The sequence below is a fragment of the Acipenser ruthenus genome, chromosome 1 (genome assembly GCF_902713425.1).
Source record: "Acipenser ruthenus chromosome 1, fAciRut3.2 maternal haplotype, whole genome shotgun sequence".
In the NCBI taxonomy this organism is placed as follows: Eukaryota; Metazoa; Chordata; class Actinopteri; order Acipenseriformes; family Acipenseridae; genus Acipenser; species Acipenser ruthenus.
Window position 1 is genome coordinate 34,574,656 of NC_081189.1, and position 22,090 is coordinate 34,596,745.

At 35.9% G+C, this 22,090-nt stretch overlaps 1 protein-coding gene across 5 annotated transcripts in view; it reads left to right on the forward strand.

Moving 5' to 3' along the window:
• LOC117420842 (poly [ADP-ribose] polymerase tankyrase-1) overlaps positions 1-17,574 on the forward strand; it is a 120,471-nt gene extending 102,897 nt beyond the window's left edge. For all 5 annotated transcript variants that reach the window (XM_059024179.1, XM_034034528.3, XM_034034531.3 and 2 more), the window contains 11 exons: positions 3,735-3,844; positions 5,524-5,712; positions 6,000-6,237; positions 7,855-7,937; positions 9,309-9,429; positions 9,913-10,010; positions 11,582-11,656; positions 12,586-12,691; positions 14,379-14,565; positions 15,231-15,387; positions 15,500-17,574. In XM_059024179.1, coding sequence (XP_058880162.1) covers positions 3,735-3,844; positions 5,524-5,712; positions 6,000-6,237; positions 7,855-7,937; positions 9,309-9,429; positions 9,913-10,010; positions 11,582-11,656; positions 12,586-12,691; positions 14,379-14,565; positions 15,231-15,387; positions 15,500-15,586 — 1,451 coding nt within the window. In that variant the 3' untranslated portion in view covers positions 15,587-17,574. The remainder of the gene's footprint in view (positions 1-3,734; positions 3,845-5,523; positions 5,713-5,999; positions 6,238-7,854; positions 7,938-9,308; positions 9,430-9,912; positions 10,011-11,581; positions 11,657-12,585; positions 12,692-14,378; positions 14,566-15,230; positions 15,388-15,499) is intronic.
• Positions 17,575-22,090: the final 4,516 nt, after the last annotated feature.

A 22,090-nucleotide genomic window follows, 5' to 3' on the forward strand; every position in this document is an offset into this window, starting at 1 on the left:
AGCCGCCTCAGAGCTACAGCGTCGGAGGACAACGCAGCTCTGGGCAGCTTACAGGCAAGCCCGCAGGCGCCCGGCCAGACTACAGGTGTCGCTGGTGCGCGGTGAGCCGAGGACACCCTGGCCGACCTAACCCTCCCTCCCCCCGGGCGACGCTCGGCCAATTGAGCGTCGCCCCCTGGGAGCTCCCATCCACGGCTCGGCTGTGGAATAGCCTGGACTCGAACTCGCGACGTCCAGGCTATAGAGCGCATCCTGCACTCTAGCGAGTGCTTTTGCTGGATGCGCCACTCGGGAGCTCCTGATAACTGTATTTTGATAAAGTTTCAGTGTCTCGATTTATCGGCAGAGACAAGCTATGGCAGCAGAATAGCCTATATTGGTTCAACAAGTTGTTTACATTTTAAATTTGGAATCTTACTTGTGTGATGTCATGTCAACTGTAGACACATCTAACATACGTCTTAGTGTTATAATACATTTATAAGAGTTTTGCTGCATGTATTTTGGCCCTGTGCCAAAAACAAATAATTTGATAAAGATGGTGGATTTGATCATCAATCTGGGTTTTTTTTAGTTATAATAACCTCTGCACCCACCGACGAGAATATCACCCTCATTGTACAGCAAAATCTGTAAATGAGTTAGTCGGCTACTCTTACTGAGTCTTACTGTATTAGTTATGATGAGAAAAGGATGAACCAAGTTCAGGATAATGGGGTTTTAAAACTGTCCTAATCACACATCCACTTTATTTTTAAGAAACTAGAAGCAGTATTTTTAGACGAATGCTACTATTGCAATTCCAATATCTTCGTTGGCTTCCCTACAGTACTGCACAATCACTCAGACGTGCAAAATATTCCTTTTATCATTTTTGTTTTTTGTTTTTTTCACGCTGGTATGTAATTTTACAATTTTGGAACTTCCCTTTCTTAAGCTTTTTTTTTTTTTTTAATCAAAATATCTACCAAGTCTAGTTTGGAAGAAAGCCTGTTAAACATTCTATATAGTAGTAACTTATACTGAGCTTTTACTCAAGCAAAGGTTGCTTAATATTGCATTGTTGTTTTAAAGCTGTTAAGAGTAAACGTGGGTGCATGTAACTAAAAGCACTTCATTCAACACTAAGATTATTTCTGTTTTGAAACATTGAAGCTGTTTTTTTCTTTTTAGAAAAATGTTGCAAACTTAGCACTGTCATGGAAGTTTATTAAAATGTCATTTTGTACAGAATTTTGTAGTTGTAGAGAGAACTGGAAAATGCTCCAGCTAAAATGTAGAAGAGGGCAATACAACACATACAGCTATGATATATATTTAAAACATTTTCTTTAAATAGATACTTAAATTTTGTTTGTTTTTTTTAAATAAAATTAATGGCATTTATGTGGCTATTATGTTCATGAATGTTCTACTTCAAACCTTTGATGGACTTTACTGGATAAAATAAATCAGATTTCTGACATGGGTTTGAAAGTAATGTATCTTGCCATGTAATCAAGCTGTTCAGCTCTCATTTGGCAGCTTCATAGCCACAATACAGGTAGGTATTAACATAATAAACACTTCTTTGATCCATTCACATCTAGCATGGCCACAATTATACTGTCGCTTCCTTAGTGGGGTTGCAGGTATTTCTAGAACATCATGTTTACTTGTTATGCATTATACCAGAGGTGGCCAAACCGCGGCTCTATTGCAGTTCAAGTGCAGCTCCTGGTGAAATGCTGGGTGACGCACGCTTTGCGGCTCGAATGAACTGAAGAAAGAATAATAAACAAAAACAGAGAGAGACAGTAAAAGTAAACACAGTTTATTATTTGTGTTCTCTGTATTGATTCATGTTAATTATTCTTTCTTCTCTCTCATTATCTCGTCTGTTTCTTTGAGCCTGCATGTTCACTCAAGGATATTTCGTCACTATTTTACTTTGGACACCGCTCGCTGGCGCATGCGTATTTCGAAGCAGGATGTGCAGCTGAAAGTAAATTTCATAATTTTGAATTAAGTGCTTGTTCATTTCGTGGAGACAATGGCATTGAGCAAACCCTCTATGAGTAATAAATGAAAGTATGAGGGCTTTAAACCAGACTGGGGAAAAAGAGTTTGAGTAATACACAGAAATAATGGAAAAACGTAATACGCAGAAATAATGAAAAAACGCCAGTGTTACATTTAAAGTTTAATACACTGTAGATCTACAGTACAATATAAATTACACAAACTGTGTAGGCAATGTTCTATCCCTTGCTCATGTGTATTTTGCTGCCATCAAGAGATAGCAACTACACTGCACAACAATGTTAGTATTTAAAATGTCTTGCTCTCGGAATCATTTCACATTTTACAGTACGTGTCTTGCGGCTCTCGACCATGTGTAAATTTTGGTATGGAGTTCGTAGGGTCAGGAAGCCACCCCTGCGTTATACCATGATCTAATGCAATCAGTAGCTTTGCTGGAAGTATTAAGCAGTTGATGGTTCTGTAAATGTTGGAAGAAGCTAGTTTTTACCGGGTGCCTGTGTTCATGTAAAATGTGATATAAGCCTCTTCATTGGAATAGTTATTTGACTTGGCTTTCATGTGTTAGACCAGGCTCTTACACACTTACACAGATGATAACATTATTCATATCATTAAAATGTAACATTGTTTTTAGTGTATGAGTAATTTATTTTAAAGCTGTCAGTTGTTACCATTCTAAGGCCGGAAATAAGCAAGCAATTTAAGATTTTTTTTTCTTGGCAACTCAAATTGACAATGCAAATTGACTGCGTATCACTAATTCACAACTCGGTTTTGATTGGCAATCGAGTTGCTAGAATAGAACAGTGCTCTATTTTCATAAATTCAGTTGACAATTCTGTGTTGTGTATGTGTTCAGCCAATGATATTGCATTTTCTAATCCTCCTGATTTTTGTCTCAATTTGCTAACTGTTTATGGGATGTTAAATGTGCGGAATATAAAGACCACAATAAAAAAAAGACAAATTAGAAAATATTTTTGGGCAATCCCAAGCAGAGGTAAAAGACAAACTGAAGAACCTCTTAAAAATTGCTTTAAAATAATTGTCAGTGTTCCAGTGAGCATGTGGCAGATTTAGCAACAGCAATTCAGCTATCAATGTTTTGTTGCCAACTACAGTTATGATCACAATTTTTGCATCACCCTATATAATGAACTAATTTTGCTTCATAAAGTCGAATGAAACCTGCTGAATAATATTACGTTAACATAGAATTACTCGTGCTTTGTAGTTTTCCATATACTTACCGAAAACTGTAACATGAAATACGGTACTAAGATTATGGCTTCCAGTAGACTTTTGAATATAGTTTTGTAGTTTTATTTGATTACATGATATTAAATAAAATATAAAAATTATGTTCAAATAGTGTTTTTTTTTTATTTATTTATTTATTTTTTTATTATGCCTCAAACAAACATTTCTCGTACTTATTTGGAACAGTGAGTCCAGCCTATGTCACAATGCATATGTCAGAACGAATATGGCTCAGACTCTGAGATCTACTACAATGATCATTTTTTTGAGCGTTTGTAAGGAACTTGAGACTAAGATAGATTGGAGTTATTGTACTGGTCTACCACAGTTTGTCTTAACATTTTGAAATGCTCATTTTTTTAAAAGATATTTTCAGGAGAACATTTATTTCAAATTGAATGTAGTCTTTTTGATATGAAATGTTTATATGTTCATGATGTTTTCCACAGCTGGGTATAATAATCTTGAAGTGGCAGAGTACCTTCTTGAACATGGTGCAGATGTCAATGCCCAGGACAAAGGAGGTCTCATTCCACTGCACAATGCAGCCTCATATGGGGTAAGTTGAATGTAACTTCTAGTTTTCTTTGGAAATACTTCAAGTGCTGATTTTAAGCAGGTTTCATTTCTCTTTGGTTCTCCAGTAATCTAACTGCCTCTTACATGACTGCTATATAGCACAGTGAACAGTTTAGAGGCTTTTTGTGTAACAGAGAATTTAATCACATTGCTGACCTCGTATTTTTATGTGAAATACTTCTGCCGCATTACCTTTTTTTATTTATTTATTATTATTTTTTTAAATCTACACTATCATTATTACGTTTGTGATCCGTCTTTGAATTGGATTACCCTTCAGTTGAAAAAAAAGAATATGTGGATGGAAGTGTTTCTTTAATAAAGTCTAGAATTGATTCTTGTGTGGAACTTGGATGTGCAATCACTATGTGACAATTAAAGATTACAGTGGAGCCATTATATGGCCTTTGCATCTTCCTCCTCATAGAGAATCGAGACCAGCCTTAACTCTATTAGGACTGTCATTGTGGTACTCATCCACTGTCACACTGTGCTCTTGAATGTTCTGGCACACGGCTTACAGATATGCTTCAGTTTAGATGAGTGCATTTTTCTTAAATACTGTAACCCAGTTTAGCTAAAAGCTGATTTGCAATAACACAACATCAGCAAACAATTAAACAATTGGATTATACATTGGCAAACTTTTAAATAAAATGCATCACATCTTTCACATACAAAAATGTCCTAATTTTGTACTAAGGATGTTATAAAATAAATGGCTCAAGGACAACAAAGCCAACAAGTAGTGTGCTGAATTAAGTTAGTGACTGAGTTTCATTTTTAAACATTTAGTGAATGGCTATACGAATCACAGTTGTAAAGTGTATCGAGTGTAAAATGTATCTGTTTAAATTTGACACCTTTGACATCTGCTCTCGTAACTTGAAATTCTTGGCTATAAATTAACAAGAAAGGAGCTTTATCTTAAACATCCTTGAAACAATATATTCAAAGCACAACACACCAAAGAAACCATTGCTGTAAAACAAGACATTTAAATTTTAGGGTGAATTTGTTGCTCATAAAAGGTAAAGGAGAAAAGCACTGTCCTATTGTCCCTCACAGCTCTGCAAGAACAGTTCAATCCTGGCCTGAAAAAGACCCTGTGATTCATTCAGATCTGGCCTCTCTGAGACCCACAGTTTACACGGTTTTGTGATGTGAATGACGTGATGAACTTGTGAGTTCTGAACAAGAAGTTCTGGAAACACTGAGGGTGAAACATAAATAGTGCAAAATAGACGAGCCTGGCAATTCTGAAATACTTATCATCTAGCTTGTTCAATCATGCTGTAGGTTAATTGCCTAGCATCAGCTATCCCGTGCATCTGCTTATCTTTGTTTTCAGTTAGTACCCAAAGGCATCTGAATTTCATGTTGCTAGACATTTTTATTGCAAGTCAGTCAGACATGAACTGGCTATGCAGCAGTTTTTTCCACTGAAGACTATAGTCCATTGATCAAACAAACTTCTCTGTCTGTCTAGAGACAACATAAGGTTTCTTAATTTGAGCTCCCATTCACCCACTGTTGTGAGAAATAACAAAATATGCAATTTTCTTATTCTAGTCACTGTTGACTGAGTTTTGTGTACCCTTTTCTTTTTCGATAGCTTTTGTTTTGAAAGACACTAATCATATCCTGTATTTGTTGCAGCATGTGGATATTGCCGCCCTTTTAATAAAATACAACACCTGCGTAAACGCTACTGACAAATGGGCCTTCACCCCGCTCCATGAGGCAGCACAGAAAGGTCGAACCCAGCTCTGTGCCCTGCTCTTAGCCCACGGGGCAGACCCCACCATGAAGAACCAAGAAGGACAAACGCCTCTGGACCTGGCAACGGTGAGCATTTAGATTTCATGTCTTTTCTCAGGGTAGCCCAGATCAAATCCTGAATGTTCTTTGTCTTTCAAAAAGCATATAAATTGTTCTAGTTCAAGACTTGTTCAAAATACACTATTGCTGCTACGAAAAAATACCCCTTTTCTATTGGAGTCCCATTAGAAAAACACTTTAGAGCATGCCATTTTCCAGCTACCATAAGTGAAATTTCATGTGACTGTTTTCTGTAGACTTGGTACAATTCAATTTTAATTGTGTTTAATTTTATTGAAATTGCTTTATTACAGGCGGATGATATCAGAGCTCTGCTGATAGACGCGATGCCACCTGAAGCCCTCCCAACCTGTTTCAAACCCCAAGCAACTGTGGTCAGTGCCTCTGTCATTTCACCTGCCTCAACACCATCCTGCCTTTCGGCTGCCAGCAGCATCGACAACCTGACGGGACCTCTGGCTGAGCTGGCAGTCAGCGGGGCCTCAAGTGCCGCTGATGGGGCGACTGGTACAGAGAGGAAAGAAGGAGAAAGTAAGTCAAATTACTTTCATTAATTATGCTTCACCTCCTCCATACTTAAGGGCTTAAGTTATATTTTTCAGGACTGGAATAGGATTTGAAATGCCTCTTTTAAAAATGATTGTAAAATATAAATCTACTGTTATCTCCCCAGACAGTGTGCTGGCTGTTACTTAGACTACTCTACAGTATATGGTTAACATCAGTGCTGGTAGAACTAGCAAATATGAAATAAAAGAAACAACCCTTAGGCTGCACATTATTTTGATATTTATAGTATCGGATGTAGGGAAATTAAATCTCTGACAAATTATTTATTTATTTTTTTTATCAAAAATACTTTATATGTATAAAAGAAAATAATGTTAATACAATCGTATAAACATTAGATACAAGCAAGCAAAGACGCGCAGGTCACAGCATGCCCTAATGTATACGGTTGTATCATAACACAGACGTCCGTGGAGTCAAATAAAAAAATGGACTGACAATTCAAACAAAAACATTACATTAAATACTATGAATATATTGGCATTTCCATCCCATTTCTTATACTCTCTTTCAATCAGTATGGATCCACCCTGCTATCACACACCTTCAACACACCTCCTGGTAAGGGGGGAAACTCACCCAAATCTATCACATTCTATAGTGCGTCACATTTAAGCATTTTAACCTAATCTGTTAGAAACTGTTTCAAACTAGTCTTTTGTTTGTGGTGTTCTGTTTTCACACGGTGTCTCCACTCCTCCACCCATCTTGATTAGAAATCTGATAACTTTGGCACTCTGCCCAGACGCCAAGATACGAGAGACTGCAAATGTCTTGCTTAGCTAGTTGTGCTTTAAGCTGTATCAAAATATGAAAATAAAACTTTAACATAGAAGAAAATTATAATCAAATACATAATTAATACTTTATGCAAAATGTCATCTCCTACAAGTAATGTGTATATGTGTATGTATGTGTGTGTATATATATATATATATATATATATATGTATATGTGTATGTATGTGTATATGTATATGTGTATGTATGTATGTATGTATGTGTATATATATATATATATATGAAAGTACAGTAATGGATACTAGGCCTAGGACAACTTGTGTATATATGACTACAGATATTTTATGCTAGAATTTTAGAAATGTAACAGAAACAATAACAGTAAGATCATTTTATTATATTTTTATTTGAATAGGCAGACATTATTTGATATAAACATGTCCACAAACAAAAAACAATAGCACACCAAGTCCCATTACAGGTACTTAGATTTGCTTTATTGCTCTCGGCAGATGAATTATGCATGAGCATTGTTTCCAAAGAAATGTGTGCTGCAGGGGGTTTAAAAATAAAATTACCTGGAAATGAATAACAGGATCACATCACTGAGTCAATCTGAACCAATGCTAACACAAGGCTGTTTCCTAAGTAGGTATTCTACATTTCTCCATGCGAGCCACGCTAATTAGGCAGACAGCCAGTAGATAGTGGTACTGAATTGTTCATCAGAATTTGTCTAAAACAAGCATGATAGATTAATTGATTATTTATTTTAGCATTAAGATTATTTTTTTTGATGGTAATGTGCTTGTGTTTTTTTTTTTTTTTATTCTTTTAGTGGCAGTACTTGATATGAATATAAGTCAGTTCCTGAAAAGCCTGGGCCTGGAGCACCTTCGTGATATTTTTGAGAGAGAACAGGTGAGGAGGAAAAAAAAAAACTCCCTTTGCATTTCCCCTTCAGTCATCCTAGAAGATGGCTGGTTTTAGTTTACGTAACGGTGTTGTAGGACAACTATTGTAGGTGTTAACAATCCTCATTATTTTTCTAGTAATTTGTTGACATTAAATATATTTGTCAATAAATAAATAATCCAATGAACCCTTGAATAATTTCCTGCCCAAAGCATTGCCTACAGCATTTATGTTGTTACCAGCTGTCAAGCATGGTCAGTAGAGGGTCAAAGGGCATCTTCTTTAATTTACGTGATGCAGACTTAGATGAATAGTGGTGATGATCTAATTCTATTAATTTTATTTTGTCTTTTTTTTTTTTTTTTACTGTGAATTAAAATGATTACAGATTAACACTTATAGATCAATGATTTCTTTGTTAAACCAGTTTCTTACCTTTCTTTTACCAGTTGTCATCCTGCCCTGCTATAGCTTTAGTGGTGCTAAGAATATGTGTAGATTGCTTCCCATGGCTATAAATGACTGTAATCATTTTGAAGTCACAGATATTTATGTAGGAAAAGCCAATAAAAAAAGTGTAAATGAATAAAACAAGGTCAAGCATCAAGGTCTACGACATGAGCTGTATGAAAAAAAAAAACAAATATGCAGCCTGCCTGGCAGTATCAATTTCCCTCCCTTTTATGCAGGGCAAAATGCTATCGTTTTTTAGTAATTCATCTTGGGAAATATTGTTATTGGACATTGGCATTCAATTTGTTCGCTCTGGTCCCTGATGTATTGTTCTGGTATTTGATTCCTTCACAATTATGTGCTGCTTTTTCATCGACAGTGGCTATGCTTGAGTGTAAATTATGCATTTTAAACCTCCTGTGGTATTTCTCCATTACCACAAAAGCATACTTCATTAAATAGCATTTTTATAAAACTGTCCTCGCTTGGAAGGGCTTGCAGGCAGAAAGTAAGTAAGTTGATTTCAACTCGTCATTCAAACTGAGACTAGTTGCAAAGTAAAAGGGTTTGGCACCTTCTATTTGCTTTTTGTCAAGTCAGTGATGCTATTTTTATTGTTCCATCATTAAAATATGGCAAATACAGTACATTGAATTTATATATATATATACACTTCAGCCCTCGCATTTTATCTTTATTCCTTGTTTTTCCGTACCACAATTTATCTGAATTAAGTTTAAAGATGCTGTCCAAGCAAGTACAGTTTGTGTTTATTTTATGAACATATACTCATATTTAATATCTATGTGGATTGATAATCGAATTGAAATTGACTGGTAGGTACATGTTTGAAATTTGAAAAAATTATGATCCCTTTATACTATGTTCCCACATTTGAGTTTATTCATTTTATAAATGTTTCAGATTACATTGGACGTGTTGGCAGACATGGGCCATGAGGAGCTGAAGGAAATTGGCATCAACGCCTATGGGCATCGCCACAAACTAATTAAAGGAATAGAGCGTCTTCTAGGAGGACAGCAAGGTAAGCCAGTATGGAGGTGGGCAATCCAGTGTTGCAGTTTTTACCAATACTTTGATACACTTGGTCAAGTCTCACAAACCATGACTTGGTGACTTCAGACGCTGCATGTAGGATTATAAAAAAAATAAATAAATTTAAAAAAATTACATAATCCCTAAATGTTAAATGTGTTGGTGACATTGACATGTGTCCTAATATGGCTGCCGTATTAAGGTTAGGTGACTTTTTTAATTTACTGCTGTAGAGACAGTATGCTTTAAGTTATTGTCTTAATTTTTTGTACTAGCTTTAGATCTTTTTAGATCTAGAGATGTATGTCTATTGTTTTGACAATTAATTTTAATGAGATGCTTTTGGACCAAGTAGTTGAGATTTTGACCAAGTTTTTAATCAGTTTCACTGGGTTGCCTAATCATTCTGAAAATTGTCATGTAGGTCACTTTTTTATAATAAATGCCTGTTTTTGATTTTCTAATACCCTAGGAACAAACCCGTACCTGACTTTCCACTGCGCTGGCCAAGGGACCGTTCTTATTGACCTGGCACCTGATGACAAAGAGTTTCAATCTGTGGAAGAAGAGGTACTATACCTAATCCCTTTACCTTATCTCCATAACTATCCTTCAGTGATTTATGAGACGCATTACCCCAGTATCAAAACAATGAGCAGGAACTGAATGGAGAACAATATTGCCTTCATATTGGTCAGAGTGCTTTGAATTAGTGTATCCTAAAATGAAACCTACAAGATTAAAGCGTTATTTCTTTTTATACAGTGGCTCTTTTTGAAATGACTTTGTATAACGAAAGATTGTTTACACAATTGTGTCTGTAGGGGGCTCGATTTGTGATGAAACGAGTGCAATCGCAGACGCAGTAGTTAGTCAAACGCGTCTGCCCCGTAGGGCGTGGCTTCTCCAATGTGTGTAAAACCACTGGCTATTTTTTATTTTCTTACCAAAAATAATCATCTCTAGTTTGTGAACTTTTTATACTTGCTGTCTGTCCTGTCTCTGTTCCGCTCTGAATGGCTAGATGTCGCTGTCAGTCAACTCAATGGTCCCTTAATAGGCTACTGTAGTTTCACTGTCAGTCATTTCATCCTGTTAGAATGCTCTCATTTGTTTAAATGACTGTCAATCATCAAGACCTGCACCCTGTGCACTTTAATTTGCCAGCTACCGCGCCTGTCAGTCTAACCGCCTACTTTGAAATTATCGGGTTAAGGTGTAGGTAAGCTTTTGCTATAGGTGACAGTTACTAGTTTGATTTAACTGTAATAACTAATTAATAACTACAATTATATTTAGTTAACTAATAACTATAACTAACTATAACTAAAATAAAAAATTCATAACCTAACAAAAAAAAGTAACTAAAAAAACTGGCAACAACCAAGGAAAGGAAAGACATACACATACAGATACAAAGTGGTGCTCCTGTTGTGTTGCTCTCCATATACTGAAAATATTTTCACTTGTAATAATTGCCATGAAAATAAATTGCATAAATTAATAATTTATGGATAATATTGTTAGTTTCTTAGGTTTTTTGTCTTTTTTTTTGTCTTAGGTTCTTTTTTCTTTTCTTTTACCTATCTTTCTTTGAATTCCTCTTTCTATGTCGGTCCAAACGCACGCAGTTGATACTTAGGACTACTTTGCTTTTTATAGTGTGTTCAATTGTTAAAGTTCCTGATTGCACCACTAAATAAACCTGGTTTCAGTGGGTCTTAACACAGTGCTCAATTGTCTATTTGGGACCCCATTGCGTCATCAGAATCGCTTTGGCGAATATGTTAATGATTCCACACCCCAAAATTGATGCCGACATGTGGTGATGGGGCAGGTGCTATATAACGGCACAGGACACGTCTTCAGAATACCATTTCAGCGCAGTGCCGTTTTTTTACGTCTCCGCTCCATTTTTGTGCCACAGAATGGGGGGCAAGTGCCGTTTGCATTGCATTTGCACTGTGATAAGAATACAGCCCATGCTGTTTGAAAGAAAATAACATATTACTTTTCATAGTCTGGTGATCAGTATTGTCTTTATAGCTGATACTCAGGTGAGTAGCATACTCAACTGAGAATGAGCTTTAGCTGTTTGAGAGATGTATGTGTCGATCGTTTGTCCTGTATTCCTGTTTCAGATGCAGAGCACTATCCGGGAACACCGGGATGGTGGCAATGCAGGCGGTGTCTTCAGCAAGTATAACATCCTAAAGGTGAGCAATACCTACTGCTGACAGGTTTTCTACAGCATTGTGTATTTTCCTAATTTTTCCACTGCATATTTTAATGCTAATTGACAATAACAGTGTTTAAATGAAGGGCTTGTGATGGCATAAATGCCTATGGTTTCTCATGTAACTCATCCAGATCCCATTTAAAATATGACTTCAACTTCAGCATTTCACAGGAGTAATGTTCATATTAGATTAAAGTTGATTTACTCCCACACATTTAGTATTAACCCTTTCAGGACCAAGCATTTTTCAGTGGGATACTCCCCCAGGACCATGGCTGTAGTTGACTCTCTTCCTAAAAAAAGTTAACTAAAAACCAGTTTTACAGATTTTTTGCAAATGGTGTCCTTATTTTCAGAACACTCTGGGGAACATTTTAAAGTACTTCAAATGTTTCTGTGATGTTTTGTTTCTGCTTTTGACTCTTCCTGGCTGCTGTAAACCGTCTCCGCCCTTTAGACACTAAATGCTCCCCTCAGTGACATCACACGAAAAAAAAAAAAACTATCAGGAAGTGAACGTCAGTCCCTATCCAATGATGTGTGTTTCAAGCCTGTACTGCAAAGTACAGTGACCCTGTAAGTCATTAAAACAAAGTGCTTTTTTATCGTGTTTACATGATCGCGGTCCTAGAAGCCCATTTCAGTATGATCTTTTTTTGTTTTTTTGTTGAATATATATATATATATATATATATATATATAGAGACACACACACACACACACACACACACACACACAGTGCTCAAGACCGTGCTATTTGTGTTCTGCCTTATAACGAGTATAAAAGGGCTACTGTAATGGCATTATGGAGCAAATGGGAGCCACGACCCATTTGTGTATATATATATATATATAATATGCCTATGCTGTGCATGATTTTAATAATTTTTCAATACCTTTTTTTAGATTCAGAAGGTGGTGAACAAGAAATTAAGGGAGAGGTATTCACACCGGCAGAAGGAAATAGCAGATGAGAATCACAATCACCATAATGAACGCATGCTCTTCCATGGTAAGAAAGTATTCCTTGTTGAGCAGCACCTCATCATTACTTAGAATTCAGACAATTACAAATTTTAAATCTCGACCTAGTCACATGAGATTCATCAGCCAAGATCCCCAATCTGCTGGCCATGCATTCAAAGTATGCGTTGCTTCTGTTCAATGAAGTTGATACGGCTTTGTGCACTGTATTTTCACCTCACACTGCCTCTAGTATTGTGATTTTAGATTTTGAGCCAGTCAGCTCCAAGCGCACAGTGTGTCTTTTATCCATTTCTACAGAACTTGCATAGCTTTATCAAGTTCTGTAGATAACAGTTGGACTTCATCTCTGGAGTGAAGCAACTGTTTGATAACCTGCAATAGGAGTGGTAATGAGTTGGCAGTAGCCTGGAGTGTCTCATTATGTTCTGAGTAGGATTTAGCTGGACATTTCTAAAATACTGTGCAATTAGATAGTGTAGTGAGCCAGAAGCATTTCTCAATGGAAGGAAGGAAGTGTAGCAGTAAATATAAATGATTCGTTAACAATGCAGAGAGATATCTTTTTTATTTTAATTCCCTTTGCCGAAGTCACTGTGTGCAATTAGATCTTTATTCATCACAAAGTGCTGTACCATTTTAAATTCAAATTATAGGTTGAAAAGTCCCTCTGCTGGCTTTTAAAATGGATTTGGATATGGAAACTTCTCATAATAACTAAAATAGGAGGTTTAGTTCTAGAACAACTAATTACAAAACTGGTTAGAAATTGCTGTTAACGTGAAAGAAAGTGTTGCTTTCTGTTAATAAAGTTCTCCCTCATTTACAAGGCAGCCTGAAGAACTGGTAATAAGACAGTGTGGTCATAGCTCCTATTTGCCCCATAATGGCATTCCAGTAGCATAGACTTTTTATGGCAGAACAGAAAAACAGGTAGAACTGCAGTATTATAAAGGGGAAGTACTGTTCTGAAAAGGTGAAATATGGAAACAGGCATATTTCTGAGTTAAAAGTTCAGGTGTTCGGGTGTGCGTGCGTGTTTGACAGTTTAAATATAATTAATGTCCTTGCACATAATTCATTTGAGATGTATCTAAAGTGAGTAGAGAACTATTTAAGTAAAAAGGGATTTTAATTGCAAGAGAAATTGAAATGCAAATTTCAAGCATTAGATTATTCTCGAACATCCATTCATTTTCTGTGAATTTTGAGCTAATTTGACAGGTTAAGTAATTTATCAAAAGGACCTGAAACTCATTTCAGCTACTGAACATATGTATATCAGAGAGAGATGAACCATTTTTCATTCAAAGGGTGTACAGTATTTAAAAGAGGGCTCCCAAGGGGTAGGATCATAGAGCTCACAATTAGCAGCTGTAGACACAGTTTCCTTGCTTCCTATTTGAAAAAGTTCTTGCTTACAGGTATACAGATCTAGAATGAAGTACACCCATTTTATTAGTGTGTTTGTTCAGACTGAAATCCCTACACTCAAGTCCAATGTAGGTTTGTTACTAAAATGCAAAAGTGTACTCAGCCCAGTCCTGGGGCAACAGAAAGTGGATGAGATGTTTTTTTTTTTTGAGTACACAAAGTCTCCATGAACCAAATGGATTTGTCCTCCTAACAGAATTTAATGAAAAATAAATGTTCAGTAACTGCCGACAGAATATAAACAAGAGATTAATTGCGTTTTTATTTAATTTTTTTCCTAGGTTCTCCATTTATAAATGCAATCATTCACAAAGGATTTGATGAAAGGCATGCCTACATTGGAGGGATGTTTGGGGCAGGAATATATTTTGCTGAAAATTCCTCAAAAAGCAATCAGTATGTGTATGGGATCGGGGGTGGGACTGGGTGCCCGACACACAAGGACAGGTCCTGTTACATCTGCCACAGGTGAGACTTTATCCTTCTGTTCAGGTCAAGCTGTCTTTTCTTACTGGGTTCCATGTCACTTGCTGTTTTCTAATAACCCATGACCTAGTTAATATCTCCTGTATCTGAATTGCTGGAATAGCTCAGTTTAATTACAATTTGTCTATACATGTTGTATGTGCATTTAAAACCACAGAATGATTTTCCTGAACTGTGCTTCATGCCACTTCAATACTGTTTGTAGCGAGCTAGCTCTGTATTGTTCAGAATCAATATGGCACTAAAAAATTTGCAATAAAACAATGTAGATACACAACCTGTTCAATTGGTACTCTGCTCAGTCTCATACAAAACATGGTGCATAAAGCACTGTAACACAGACTTATTGGGGGAGGGAGGGGGTACGGGACAATTGTAGTTACAATAAGAACCACTGAGAATCATTGCACCTACTTAAAGGTAACTAACTGGCAACTACTAGTTACTACTTGTGTATTTCCTGTGTGTGATTGGTTACACTAATGATGGCTATGTTTTGCAAACAGTTTGCCCAGATTGGATCAAACTGTGCATGGGCATTTATCTATCATTCATGTAGGGGGTAACTCATTTATATAATGGTTTTACATGGTGTGTGTTTGTCTGTTTGTTTGTTTGTTTAATGATGACAATTTACTGTGTTTCAGACAAATGGTGTTTTGTAGAGTAACATTGGGAAAATCCTTCCTACAATTCAGTGCAATGAAGATGGCTCACGCACCACCTGGTCACCACTCTGTCATTGGAAGACCAAGTGTAAATGGGCTTGCATATGCAGAATATGTTATCTACAGAGGTGAACAGGTAAGCAAAGTCTGAATTACTTTGTTATTTGTTCATCTAGCCATTACTGTGCATTTACAATAGTATGTTATGCTATTAGTCTAACTGTGTATTCTTCTGTATATCTCTATAGGCCTATCCAGAATACCTCATCGCATATCAGATTCTGAAGCCAGAGAGTACCCCCCAGACAACAGAAGGTGCAGAACAAAAGTCCTAGTTTTAGGAGGAAATGAAAAGCAGCAAACCTTTGGAACCACCATGCGCCTGTATTCCAGTACTGCATTACTTGTGACTGTTACTGAGCTTCATAAACATTCTGGGAGCCTGCAGATTAACTAGTAATTCTCTTTTGTAAAAGCATTAACGAAAGCTACTATTTTGGTTGTAAACTGCCACAGTTTCCTTAGAGAAAATGTTTACAAGGGTTGCCTTTATACAAATAAACTCTGGCTCATTTTCAACCAGGTTCTCTCCTCACTGGCAGTTAACCAACAGAATTGTCACCAACTGGGTTTTCCAGTGAAATATAATTCTATATATATATATATATATATATATATATATATATATATATATATATATATATATAATATACATTTTCTCTTTTTTATTTTAAAGGAAAAAAAACTACAACCTGGAGCCTGAATCTGCTTTATTCCTCAGTGAAATTAGTTTGTGGCTTCAGTCTGTGGTTTTAAATTCAAAACCGCTTCATCTTTTACCCAAGTCTGCAAATAAGGCCATGGACCAAAACAGTGACTCCATTACACTCTGCTCTCTCACTAGAATTGCTTTCTCCAGGGCAGCACTGAGGTATTTTGGAAAAGCATTCTGTGGCCAATTTAGTCTCTTCTCCTTGTCAAGTGGATACAAGGCCTCACTGTCTCCACTCACTGTGGCTTTTTATGATTATATCATCAAGAATTGTTATTTTAAACTTTTTTTGTTTGTTTTTGTACCGACATCCCATAAATTACCACATTTACTTTAATTTATTATCATGGTTTTTTTAATGTTCTTTTTTGTTTCTATAATAATTATGCTGTACACAGATGGACCATTTACACAATTTGCCCAGTAAGGGACCCTAATGTATGATTTTATATTTAACAATAAATTCAGAACCTACACTTTAGGTGATTTATGATTTACATTGAGCAAGCAAGTCATTTTTTTCCTTTTTATTTTTGTCCTTTTTTAATGCTACTTTTACTTGGAAAGCAGAGTAAGGTATTGGTTGAGAACTTGAAATCAAGTGAGATTAGTTAAATGGAAAACTCTGAAAATGAGCCAGGGTATTCTTGAGGACATTTTGTGCATGGACAGATGCCTAAAACAAAGATCCAAAATACGAACCTTTTTCTCAACCACAGAGCTCGTGTCTAAGTTTTAAAGGATTTGCACTTTTAAAGAGGAAATATTTAAGTTATTGTAAGAATTGCAAATAATTTCATGTTACTAAGAAAACAAATATAATTCATGTACAGGTTGTTTAAATGACGATACCCTGTAAAGCTTTTGATGTTTACTGATGCGATTTGGGTTTTATTAGTATTGTAACTGAAATCAGTTTTGATTTGCACCTTCCCTTGGAACACTTCTCATATGGGCCAGTAGGTGGAGCTGTTGCCTTTTGAATTCTGTTGTCGTTTTGAATAAAACGATGAATGCAAATAAATAGCACATGGAGATAATGGTCTCTATAGTGGCAAAGAAGATTGGACGTGCATGTCAGACCTGATTTGTTTATCAGGTGTAAAGGATTCAATGACACAAGTTATTCCTGTTTCATTATTCCTCAACCAGTGCAATTTCAGTTTTTCTGACCTGCTAATTGTGATATGTTTAGTTAGTACTCCAGAGAAAACTTGCAGACCCCCCAAGGCAGCAAAGCTAAATAAAAACTAAAAGCTTTGGTTTTATCCTACCTCCCCCCTCCCCATGTTGTATACACAGTACACAGTTTATAGCATTTCTTGACTCTAAGCTTCTCCTGGTTTTCGTTGGACCCTGTCACTGGACATTTGAATGGGATCTCACTCTTTTGTTTCATTAACCTGGTTGTAATTCCAATGTTATATGTAACCTGAAATAGTCATACATTGACCAGTAACACTCAAATAGGGATCTGAAGACGACTTTAACACTCCTCAACCTTGTAACCGGTATTGAAACAAGTCTTAATAAAACACATAGCAAAACTGGTGTCCCTCATGTTGGTCTTTTTATTCTCTCTCAAGGTGCCTGCTTGATATTGAAGAATACTTTTATTTGCTACCACAAATTTAAATTGCTTGGCAAAGCTCTTTAGGAAGCAGCCTACTATGGAGAAGGGTTCGGTTGCAGACTGATGTCGCAATTAGGTTGTGTGTCAGTTTTTTTTTTTTTTTAAACAGGGCCCCATTTTGAATACCGGACAGTTAATAATTAACAATCATTGGTGCACTGGGTACACTTTATTATTCAAAAGTAAGAAGAAAAAAATGTGTAGAATCACAAAAACCTTCCAATACAACAAAAACATGCATGTGCATTATATTATCGATAGTGCTGATATGCTAGTAATATTATACATGCTTTAAATAGGGCACTAGGGTAATTTAATCAATGTTTAATTGAAGCTTGCAAAATAAAATCTGGACATCAATTTAATTAATTTTTGAATAACTGCATTTTGACTTGAATTTACAAGCTAAAGCTAAAATCAATGTAATGATTTTCTGAAATGTACAATACAAACTATGTAATGTTAAGGAATACAATTTCTCATCATGGAACTATATAGGCTGCTTTGCTAATGACAACTTTTCACTTCATGGACTTTTTTTTCTACTTTTAAAGGTTGCCAAGTTGTATAATGTAAAAAAAGTAATGAACAAATAATACAATTTGAGGCATACCGTGATCTTTTCCTGGTCACACTGTCCTGTTCTTGAAATTTAGCATATATTTGCAGTAATGTTTGTGCAAGTTTATGGATTTGTGCTACTTTTACATTTATTGTAAAGTTTCACTCATTTTAGATACTGTGTATATTGATTACCATATAACTGTTGTATGTTGTTCTGGGGATGAAGCGTTTATAGCCCTAGAAAGATTAAATTATGGAAAACCATGTATAGAATGCTTTTAAATTAAACAAAGCTTGTTCTGTGATATAAATCTAATGAAAGTTAATACCAGAGCATTACATACTGCTATTTATTTATCTCCTGTTGGAAATCATGCATTTTATATGTAGCATGTAGATGGGCATTAAATGATGGTTAACATTATGAACTGAAAGGGTATATCCTGCTACAGTAATACCCTTACAGTTGGAGATCTGCAAATCACCTGCATATAATGGTCTGCAAAATTCCCAATCTGTTAGATTGGTGTTCTATACGTGATAAAAAGGGAAGAAGGCTTATTGGTTTTGACAATTGGATTGGGAGATTTCTTTGCTATTTCATTTACACACCCAAAGTCCTTCACAATGAAAGAGACAGAGAGATGTTGGCTCTTCTGAGCACACAAATACACTAAACACTAATTTTACCATTTTTGGCACAGCAGTTCTTACTTAGCATAGCAGAACATAGGGTCCCATCATTCCTCTCACAAAAGCACATATCTGGGTTTAATTGAAAAATGACAAAACTGGAGGTAGTGAATATACCAATATTATTGTGACGTGTGCTTAAACATTTACCCACTTGAACACCATTTTGCTGAAAATAAGCAATTATATTATTGAATTACCAACCTGCATTTTTTCATGGGTGTGTGAGAGAGACGCTTTCGTATTGCCAACCTGGGTTGAAACCTAGTGCCTGATGGGATACGAGAAAGTAGTGAGATAAGAAATGCACTGCCTCATTCCACACAGCTGAGAATCAGATGTATAGTGATGAAGATTGTGCTATTCAGTCAGACCATCCTAGGTAAGTCGATACTTAAATACACACTAATATTAAATATGACCAGCATGAGTGTTTCATTTAATTTTTTCAAGCAATCTTTAATTAATTGTCACCTTTATTGTAGCTACCATGGAGTGCTTTATTGTAGCTACCATGGTGCTCACATAGGATTTGATACACGGGGGGGATATGACAAAAGACATGTTTTTTGTTGTTTGTTTTGAAAGTATACCCTATGGCAGTTAAAGGTGAAACAACTTCTGTTGTAAATATTTCATTTTTGTTTGGCAAAATTCCCATCTTGCAGGTTCATTTTCTTTTAGATTGTTGTTCAATGCATCAGTACAAAAAGGGATCACCAAAGTTGATGTATATGAGAGATCCTTGCTGAAAAAAGGAGAAATACTTTCCTTTTTAATTTAACGACAATATTCCAACTACAGTACTGTTAGAACAAACTTTATATGGCTGAGTGTGCAGCATTTCAGCAGAGTGCTTGTCTCGGAATTCGTGTGAATACCAGCCTTGATAATGAACCTACACATAAGCATTACAGTTAGTAGATAAACTTGTCTAGGAATATATTTTGATATATTGTGATTTTCATGCATAGCACATTACAGCCACACAGTAGTTTGCAATAAGTTGTGATGTGGAGCTAGTGTGAAGCCAGGCCAGTTTGAAGGAAGTTGAATGTAACAGAAGCTCTTTAATATTACAGATAATGTACTAATACTACAGTAATGAGGTCTGTACTGACCAGCATTCTCTTAGTGCCAATACATAATGAGGAAACCCATTTATTTCATTATATTAGAACCTGACTTGTGTGCCCTTTAAAATCCAACTGCATATCTAACAACAAAAACCCAACAGGCTTAGCAAGAATATATTGTGGCATGGATTTATTATGTCTCCAAATGTGAATGAACCAGTGTGAAAATAAATCGAATCGCTCTTTAAAAATGTAAATCAAAATTAGAAGAATGGGAATGGAATTAAGTATTGTGCAATGCATTAGCTCTGCAGGTTGCCACGTACATATTCTGTAAACAACCACTTGGGGGCGACCAAACACCATTTGACCAAGCACAGCTGCTGTCACTTGAAAACAGTTTGTGTTGCTGCAAACATTTTCTAGGTTTGGGATATTTACCTTTCTTGATGTGACTACCTTCTAGTAACAGCTCCATTTACCTGATATGTTTGTAGCTTGGGATCCCTAGCGTGCATGCAGTAAAAACTTTATCTTTACATATTTATTTTTAGTTTTTCAGCTATAGTTTCTAATATTCGAATTAATAAAGCTGCTTATTTTATAACATTTTATACAATGGTTAATATTGCTCAGTTAAATATCAATACATTTGTAAAAGAAATCCTGAAACCTGTAGTTGACAAAAGAAAGTTGATATAGTTATTATAATTACCTATGCCACAGCCTGTGCTTTACCTGTGAGTTTCCATTGACCTGTACATTTTAGAGGACACAGCTGCCATCTGTTTAGCACAATCCATGTTTCAAGCAATTGCATCTGAAGAAATGTGAGACTTTTTAGGGTGAGGTGATGTGTTTAAGATCCAATTGTGTATCATTTTATTTTTGTTAAAGTACTACAAAACTTTATAATATTACCTTTAATCACTAAGTACATGTAACCCTAAAATCCCTTGTTATAGAACATTTTATTAAAAAGCCATTTTTGACTTTTAAAGTTAAACCCCTACAGGTGGTAAATATGAGTATGTTATAACGAAATTGAAGTATAATAGCTTTGTATTAAATAAAAGGGGGGGTGGTAAATCACAGAATAAAATGAAAGCAGACATAAAATATAATATTTAAAGCTTTTTCAGTCTCTTTTCTTTACAGCTGATAATGCTACCCCTGACCACCTACATTACCAAAATCACAGCCATCCACAGTCAGCAGCAGTATACGCTGAGTCTTCTCGTTATAAATCTCATTGAGTGTGCATCGAATATGCTGCATTAGACACTGAGTAACCTTTCTTAACTAATTTGCGGGATTGTGTCCCTATGAAGATGCTATATTTTTTATGTTCATTTTGTTCATTTTTGTCATGAGCCATTCTATTGGCAAAATGGAGCCTCTATACAATGCAATGTATAGATCTTGGCTACAGGGCAATAGTAGCAGCCCCAGTGTCTTCTTGTGGCACCCAGGTTTTTTTGTGCAGCAACTCTTTTCATGTCAATGTGGCAATCCCAGAAGGTGGCGTAACAGCATGAGGTTTGGAATGAAAAGTAAATCATGTGGCCACAACAGGAACATTCCTTACGAGATGAATATGCAAATAGACGAGTTCAGTTTTGAGTAGTGTGAGCACTGTACCTTGTGTACTGTCTTTCCCTTCCAGATGAACGTGTAGATAATTCTCATAGAGCCCCAGCACTGTTTGATACTCATAAATATTATCACATTTGCATTTCAGGTTTTGCAAATTCCTGTCTATTTTTAAAGAAGTGTCTTTATTCTTGCACTATTTTGAAAACATGAGTAATACAAAAGTGAAAGACGTGTTGTAACTGGTGTCCTTTTTCAAATTACTCATTCAAAGCTTATTCCATTGCTATTTTAGAATATAAAGATTCAATCAATTGCCCCCCCCCCCCCCCCCAAAGTCGGTTTGATTAAAATGCCTATAGACACTTCTTTAATTTGGAAACACCGGGGCCTTCAAAATGCTAATACATTTGTAACCCTATCTAAAATATTTTACAAAAGGTTTGGTGACAAAATTAATTAAATGGGCTGTTAAAAAAGAAAATTATATTTTCAAAAACGTTCCTTA